General features: G+C 36.9%; 1 protein-coding gene across 1 annotated transcript; it reads left to right on the forward strand.

Annotated features, from left to right (window-relative positions):
• The first annotated feature begins 222 nt into the window (after nt 1–222).
• On the forward strand, nt 223–5,552 carry LOC111402939 (dipeptidyl aminopeptidase 4-like). The gene is made up of 6 exons (XM_023031270.1): nt 223–373; nt 941–1,445; nt 2,039–2,230; nt 3,102–3,131; nt 3,276–4,382; nt 4,801–5,552. The coding sequence occupies exons 2-6, from the start codon at nt 1,002–1,004 to the stop codon at nt 5,350–5,352; spliced, it is 2,325 nt and encodes a 774-aa protein (XP_022887038.1). The 5' UTR covers nt 223–373; nt 941–1,001; the 3' UTR covers nt 5,353–5,552.
• Nucleotides 5,553–9,275: the final 3,723 nt, after the last annotated feature.

Consider the following 9,275-nt stretch of genomic DNA (forward strand, 5'->3'; position numbering starts at 1 on the left):
TCTATATGAGAGTGAAAAAGTAAAAAATAACAGCTAACATAGTGAATAACGGTAAAAAATTTTATTTTTTAAATGAAAATTTGCTATTAAACAGAGCTATATTATCCACTAAACCAAACGCGCGCTCGCCACGCGCTTCCACGTTCTCCATCTTATCACTTTCACACCTCATAAAAAGGCTTTTTCGACTTTTTTATTTACTTTTATTAATTCAAAATTTTCATTATACTCCAAATTCTGGAATCGATTGTCTAATAATCTGATTCAACCTTTCAATTTGCCAAAAAATCTGAGAATTTTTCTATTTAAAAGGAATCTGTGTCCGAATCTTGATGTTCTGCATTGGTTTTTGGTTTGCCATAATCAATTACAGGTCCGGACTGATCCCAATTTTACTTTATTATCATGATCATTATTCCATAATTACCAATTAATCAGTAATTATCAACACGAGATCGCGTTAGTTTTCATTTTATTTAGTGTTTTCTTATTCAATAATTCTTTAATTCTTTTCACTATCTTGGTTGCTACTGTATCGAAATAATTTTTCGCAGAATAAAAAGTGAAACTTGTTTCTTTTACACCTTTTCTGTTGCGGAAAGTAGGAATATAAAGGAAAAAAGAAGCTCAAGAAGGGAGCTTTAATTCAAGCAAAATTGTAAATTTAAGTATGATTAAGTTGAAATAAACCTTCTTATCTCTTGCACTTTTTAATTCAGGGAGTTCACCACTTGAATTTTTTAATCTGATTTCCATTAGTTGATTAGCGGAGTACTATTATGCCAATTTATTTCTAATTTATAATTTATAAACAATTTAGAATTGCATGAAATTCTGTTGAGTGGACCACACCAATGCAATAGTGAAACTTTCGTAATTTTCAGTTGGTTTAAAATTTTATAATTTTCTTGATTGATTTTTTATTTCCTGTCCTTTGCAGGGAGTTTGTGTACTCATGCATTGATGCATAAACTATCCAAATTTTGGTCATTAAATTGGTGATGCGATCCCCTAATACAAGTAATAAGAAGAGGAATTTGAAACGTTCAAGATCACTTTACCACGACATGCCTGCAACTGACACAACTGCTGCAAATGCTCTAGGCAATTGTACTGCATTCCCTGTTGAAGAGATAGTGCAGTACCCTTTGATTGGTTATGCAGTGCCAACTTTGATTAGCTTTAGCCCTGATGGTAGTCTGGTCGCATACTTGTTTAGTCCTGATCAGACGTTGAATAGGAAGGTGTTTGTGTTTGATCCTATTAGCAAGAAGCATGAATTGTTTTTTAGTCCTCCAAATGGTGGGCTTGATGAGAATAATTTATCCGCTGAAGAAAAGTTGAGGAGGGAGAGATCGAGAGAGCGTGGTCTTGGTGTGACACGCTATGAATGGGTGAAGACGAGCCAAAGGAAAAAGAGAGTTTTGGTGCCTCTACCAGAAGGAGTGTGTTCCCTAACTTCTTATGTTATTTGTCATTTTCAAAAATATAATATACTGGTGTACTTGCTTAAAATAGTTGCATGTATTATATATGTAAACAAACTTATTGCTGGATAAATATCTTGAATGATGTCTTGTTATATTGCTGAATGGTAATATGTTACCATGCAAGAGTTGGTGGTGATAGTGGTAAATTGGAGCTAGCTTAATTGCATACCTCGGGGAGTTTATGTTTTGGGCATAAATTGGATAGGGTTTTGATGTTGTTGTTAAAAGAACTAAATTTTCTGATGATATTGTAATTGCTTGAAAATCTTTTCATAATAGCTTTTCTTTAACGTATTTGTAATATTTTATTCTTCATTTTCACAGATTTAGTTTCAGTGAATATTTTCTCATGCATTGTTTATCTTTTGCTGGGAATATTTTTGTAGAAACTAACTCTCAATGATTATGCTTGAAGAGAGCTACTCAACCATTCGTTAAAAACTCAATTGATTCTTGTATCCATTGGATGTCAATAGAGCCACCATGAGAAGCGTTGTTACGTTTCATTTGTTCTCATATAATAAGCTGCTGCTTTCATGTCTGGACAGATATATATTCAGGATCTCTCCATGCACTCAGATCTTAAGCTCCCAAGTGCTTCGTGCTCTCCAGTTATTGATCCGCATGTTTCCCCAGATGGAACCATGCTTGCTTATGTGAGAGATAATGAGTTGCATGTGTTTAACCTTACACGCTACATATCAAAGCAGTTGACTTCTGGTGCCAACGGACACATGATAGTAAGCATTAGGTTTCATTTCTAAGCTGGCTTCAATTTTCATCTCCCTTCATTGTGTGTTAAATAAGTTACTATGACCAATGCATGATGTGCAATGTGCATATGGTGTTAAATAGTTTTTGCAATGTTCTATAATATATTCTTAATGTTCAAATATCTTTTCATGTCATCCCAGAAGCACCAAAAGAAGTCATCTTTTTATTAGATATATCGTCTCAAATGCTGTTCCATTTCGTATTTGAACAATTAAGAAAATTTATAATGTAGGCTACTTATTTTCAATAATGGAATCTGCATGTTGACTTTCTACTTTCAATCAAGAGAACATAGATACATTTCTTTTGCTCTTTGTGACGCTAAATGGAGCACAGGTCTCTGGATGAGATTTACAACACTGAATACATCAAACTCTCAACAAGAGATGATTCGATTTATCTCATTCGATTCCGCATCTCCCATTTCTTCATGTGATTTTGTTTAATATCAAAAAGGAAACACGTAGGCTTTTATGTTTCGACTTTTAATCAAGTGATACTCCTCTGAATGTGGAAAGTGAATCCTGGTGTGGAATTTGAAATGAATTGTGTTAAACATTAGAGAAATATTGTTCATAGAATGCTTACCAGTTATAAAAGACAAACAAGAGAAAAAGTGTAGAATTGGAGAAGAGAAGGTGAAGAAAAGGATAAGCACAAGGGGGAACTATACTTCAGTTTACCCATAAATTGCATGAACGTACTTGTCTCTGTGGACAAGACTGTTTTGTGTGAGAATGATGGTTGAATGATACTCCTTTTTTATGCTTTTCTTGTGTCTCATTCTGACTGAAAAACTTTGAATACCTGGTTATACTTTCTTCTTTTGTTTTTCAGACCCATGGCCTCTCTGAGTACATAGCCCAGGTGAAAGTTCAGACTCTCTTTCATTACAAATTTAATTATCCATGTAATGTCATATGAAACAATCACTTCTTTTCCACAATACAAGAAGCAATATTTCAATATAAATTTGCTAGCTGAAGAATGCTTATGTATTACTGGCTGTAGGAGGAGATGGAACGTAAAAATGGCTACTGGTGGTCTCTAGACAGCAAATATATTGCGTTCACAGAGGTTGATTATTCTGGGATACCTCCCTTTAGGATCATGCACCAAGGGAAAAGTTCTGTTGGTTCAGAGGCACAGGAAGATCATTCTTACCCTTTTGCGGGCGGTCCAAATGTGAAAGTTCGATTGGGTGTTGTATCAGCTACAGGAGGTCCGATAACTTGGATGGATCTTCTGTGTGGAGAAAGAGGCCAGGCAAACAATGAGGAATACTTGGCTAGAGTCTGTTGGATGCATAGGAATATTCTTACCGCTCAGGTTATGAACAGGTCACATTCTAATCTTAAGATCCTTAAGTTTGATATCAAAACAGGCCAGAGAAAAGTAATCTTCGAAGAAGTAAATGAAACTTGGATCAATCTGCATGATTGCTTCACCCCTTTGGACAAAGTGAATACTAGATATCCTGGAGGGTTTATTTGGTCTAGTGAGAAAACAGGATTCAGACATCTATATTTACACAACTCAGATGGAAAGTGTGTGGGTCCTATAACTCAAGGTGAGTGGATGGTTGAGCAAGTTGTGGGTGTAAACGAGGCTTCTGGCATTGTTTATTTTACTGGAACTTTAGATGGCCCTTTGGAATGTCATCTTTATGGTGCCAATTTATTCCCAGATGCAGATAACCCCTTGCCAGTTCCCTTTAGATTGACCCATGGAAAGGGAAAACACGTGGTTGTACTTGACCATCAGATGCAGAGATTTGTGGATATTTATGATTCCCTGGGTTCATTGCCCAAAGTTACCATGCACTCATTGTCTGATGGAAGCTTGATTGTGCCTCTTTATGAGCAGCCGCTCAGCATTCCAAGATTTAAGAAGCTCCAACTTCAGCCACCAGATGTAATTCAAGTAGAGTCAAAGGATGGGACTACTCTTTATGGGGCATTATACAAACCTGATTCGGCAAGATTTGGACCTCCACCGTATAAAACAATGATTCAAGTGTATGGTGGTCCTAGTGTACAACTTGTTTCTGATTCTTGGATAAACACTGTTGACATGAGTGCTCAGTATTGGAGAAGTAGAGGCATATTAGTATGGAAGGTTAGTTTGTTGATAAAAATCTAATTATTTTTCCTTGGATTATTGTCATGATGTACTTACTGGAGGCTTAACGACGACATTTGAGTTTATTGTTCATGCTTGGTGGCACCAGTAGGGATCCCCGTGCAGCCCCTCTGGCCCACCTGTGAAATTTCACAGGCTTGAGCTAGCAAGGTTAAATAATTACTAGCCCGACAGTGTAGCATTTTTCACACAAGGACTAGATAGCACTAGTCAGTATTAATAAAGAAAAAGAAGCTAACCGTTTTCAATATATTGTGCACTCTGAAATGTTGGAGCGGACCTTTCTAACCTTTTCCTCAAATTTATGTTATTTCGTATATATGCGTTCAAAGCAAATATAGCGTAGAAGAAAAGGACTCATTTCTTTCTTGCTCCGCTCCTATACCTTCTACAGATGGATAATAGAGGAACTGCACGGCGTGGACTCAAGTTTGAAGGTGCACTTAAGTACAACTGCGGGCAGATTGATGCTGAGGATCAAGTAACTGGAGCCGACTGGCTCATTAAACAGGGTTTAGCTCAATGTGGCCACATTGGATTATATGGGTGGAGCTACGGTGGATATCTCTCGGCTTTGACCCTTGCAAAGTTTCCTGAGGTTTTCAAATGTGCTGTTTCAGGTGCTCCAGTTACATCTTGGGATGGGTACGACACTTTCTACTCTGAAAAATATATGGGTTTGCCAAGCGAAAATCAATCGGGTTATTTGCAAAGTTCTGTGATGCATCACGTGAACAATATGAAAGGGAAATTGTTGCTTATGCACGGAATGATTGACGAGAACGTGCACTTTAGGCACACTGCTCGGCTCGTGAATGCGCTTGTGGCAGCTGGAAAGACTTATGAATTGTTGATTTTCCCAGATGAGCGCCACACGCCTCGACGACTTCGGGATAGAATGTACATGGAGGAGAGGATTTGGGATTTTATTGAGAGGAGTTTGTAGATTACTCTTCATGTATTTCTGTTGTTTGTCAAGTTCTAAGAGATATTCGAACCGTGGAAATTTTTCATTATCAATTTTTATTTTGGTAGTCATCTAGTTTTTCTATTCCAACTTGCTGTAACATTAAAATGCACCTAGTGTGCAGACTTTCTTGATTTGTGTAATTTCTCAATGGAATAAAACTTTATTGCGTGTACAGTGTTGAAGAGAAATAATTCAAATGTGTACCTTAGCCTTTGCGGTTTAATTTTACTGCTGTCTGTAGTCATGTAACTGGAGAGGTCCATGTATTTTGTTCATTGTGTACATCTGTCCTTCTTGGGAACAAGCAAGTTATCAGAATTGCTCTGATACTACATGTTGATCTCGAAGGGGTTGCAAAAATTGAAATTTAATGATACAATATGAAATATGTGATGTAGACAAGATCACAACGATAGAAACAAAGATTAAAGCAAAGCAATTAACAGAGTAATCGATGTTTTATTAAAGAGAATATGAAATATGTGATGTAGACAAGATCACGACGATATTAACAAGATTAAAGTAAAGTAATTTACGAGAAATTAGCATATGGAGAGAATACAAGAATTCAACAATAAAGTCACATAAATTGAATGAAGAGCCACATATTTATAGGAATGTATGAAATCCTAAAAATATCATAACGATGGAAATATTATAAAAAATAATGTAGAATTAAAGAAATAATATTTTTCCAATAAAATCACATGAAATTAAGGAAACAATATTTTCCAAAAAAATCCAATCTAATTTGGGACATAAAATCTAACAATCTCCACCATGACCCAAATCCCGGTGCAACGAAAGCTCCAAAATTTCTCCACCTGAAAAAATATGACCGACTGCATTGAAATAACCTAACTCCTCAAACAGTGACCAAAACTTTCCACCTTATGAAAAACATCATCATCCGCCCGACGTCCATAAACGACACCCGGACCTTAATCCCAGGTTCTCAAAATTCCAACGAGAAATTAAAAATTGTCTAAATAGGGTCAAAGCACACCCTGTAGTAGAAATCGCACAAAATGCTTAATCAAAAGGCTCTTTACTAGAATTGACACCTTCAAATACACCTAAAGCATATCCGACATCTCCAATACCATACCTACGCTCAATAGATCTAACCCTAGCATTTACACAGTATATCCCCTTAAACTTGTGGCAAAGCGGAATCACCAACACTTTCTTGAGCAATGTTCTAAATCGACCCAAAGCCCTTCACAAGAGATTCTTCCATCCCTCCAGTACAATCCGGACACCCTTTTGAACCTTCAAGACTCTACCTCCACCAGAGAACTTGTACCCCTTTGCATCTCAGGGTACTCAGCGATATGAGATTCTTCCTTAAGTCTGGAACATGTCGAACCTAACAAAAGTGTTCTCATGGTCCCATCCTACAACCTCAATCTAACCCTACCAATTCCAGCTACGCTACATGACTGGTTGTTTTCCATGACAACTCTACCGCCTCACATGTTTCAAAATAGGCCTTATTGGAACACATATGAAACAAACACACTGAATCCAAAATCCATTCCTCTTCTGACTTAGATTCCATGTCAGATACGGTCAACACCACATCTTTGCCATCCGAAAAGTCTTCGACAATATTAGTCTCATCTGAATTATCTGATTGCCTCCCACGATTTGTGGCTAAATTACCTTTAGCCTGCAAATTGTCGTAATCCTTCTTGATATGTCATTTTCTCTTACAGTAGAAGCAATACTGATTGCTAAACTTCACCCTCGACCTACCCTTCCGTCGATTACCATGAGACACTAGAGCTTCTTCATCTCTAGATGTAGTTCCAACCAGTTGCTTCATCTTTTCCTTTGAGAATAAAGCATCATAAACATCGTCAATGGTGAGTGTGTCACGATTGTACAAAGTCGTGTCTCGAAACGACGAATACGAAGCGGGCAGCGAGCACAACAGGATCAAGGTCAGATCATCTTCATCATATTTGACCTCCAACCTTTCCATATCAATGACAATTTCCTTGAATACGGCCAGGTGGTCTTCAAAGGATCCTCCTTTTGCCATGCAATGGGAATACAGTTTCTGCTTTAGATGCCGTTTGTTCGTAAGACTTTTGGTCATGCATAACTACTCAAGTTTTAACCACAAAACAGCAGTTGTTTTTCTACTTCAATATGTCCTGAACGTGTTGTTGGAAAGGTGAAGATATATCTGCGAAAGAGCCTTCATATTCTCTCGTTATTTCTCCTCCATTGTCCAATTTACTGACATCTTATCAAAACTCAGCAATGTATCATCTAAATCCATCTACGCCAACAAAGCTCTCATCTTTATTTGACACAAAGAAAATTTTGTATTACGATCCAGCAGCGAAATATCATGTTTCAATGTAGCCATCTCTGAAAAATTCCAATCAAATCACGAAAAATCTATAGCATAACTCTAATACCACTTGTTGGACCCAGAGGAGATGCAAGAATTGAAATTAATGAATAATATGAAATATGTATGATCACAACGAAGAAAACAAGATTAAAGTAAATCAATTGGCGATAGATTGCAAAGAAATCAATGTTTTATTAAAGACAATATGTGTAGAGAATACAAAAATTCAACAATAAAGCTTCACCAAAATTGAATAAAAAGCCACATATTTATAAGAACATAGCAAATCTTAAAAATATCATAAAGATGGAAATAATATTAAAAATAACGTGGAGTAAATGAAATAATATTTTTCCAATAAAATCACGTGAAAATAAGGAAACAATATTTTTCAAAAAATTCACCCTAATTTGGGGCACAAAATCTAACAATAATTGTTGAGGTTGTCCCACATCGTTGTGGATGTAGTTGATAATCAATTTATAAGTGTGTGGGAAAATCTCACCTCTTGAGCTAGCTTTTGAGGTGAGAGAGGTCCAATATCACTTAACATTAGTATCAGAACTCGATTTATCAACAAGTCTCCGGTCCAATAATCATGGAGATACGGGTTTGTGTGAGTGGGAGATAGGTTTGGTCTCCCGCAAGCCTCGTTGTGTGAGGAAGAGAAGGTTTTGGTCTCTCGTAGGGCCCGATGTATGGGGGGAGATGTGTTTGGTCTCCCGTAAAGCCCGATGTGTGAAGGGGAGATTGTTGAGGTTGTCCCATATCGATTGTGGATGTGGTTGGTGTTCAGTTTATAAGTGTGAGGAAAAACCTCATCTCTTGAGCTAGCTTTTAGGATGAGAGAGAATCTATATTACCCAACAGTCCCAACCATTCCCTTGACTGAGCTCGATCAAGCACCCTCTCACCTTCTTTCTCCTCTCCGTGTCCTTTTACCCCTATTGTAAGTTGACGTGTCCGCCGGCGAGACTACAAGTACTAGGCCTTTCAAGTTCTTTAGACTTAATCGAACCAACACTCATTCAGCACCACTGGTGTTAGATAGTATTATTTCAGTATTTATTAATCTATTTTTGCAAGACAAGCATTCTCTTTCAAACTGTTGATATCCCAAGACCTCTTCATCCATTTTGACAATCTCCAAATTAATATTTCAAATTTTTTCTACCCAATGAAATCCTCGTTATTATTGTGTTCTCGAACTTTAGTAAGGTAAATAATGCTAGGGAAAAGTACATATTATTTTCATTACACCATACCATAGGAAGAATAAAAGTATAATGAATTTTGAAATCCATCATCTTCAAATTCAAATTCTTCTATTGCCTTTAAAAAATAATAAATAAATAAATAAAAATCTCAAGTATTTTAATTTCATTCCATATGTTGTTGTATGGTAGGGATAATACATTGATCGGAGTCAAGTCGCCGATCGTCAATGTCGTCTATCCCACGAGTTAGCTCGCGTTCGCAAATGGAGTGAGCGAGCTGGCTTGCTCCAAATTCCTGGCTCGGTTTGTCTTCC

This window comes from Olea europaea, chromosome 11 (assembly GCF_002742605.1).
Source record: "Olea europaea var. sylvestris chromosome 11, O_europaea_v1, whole genome shotgun sequence".
NCBI lineage: Eukaryota > Viridiplantae > Streptophyta > Magnoliopsida > Lamiales > Oleaceae > Olea > Olea europaea.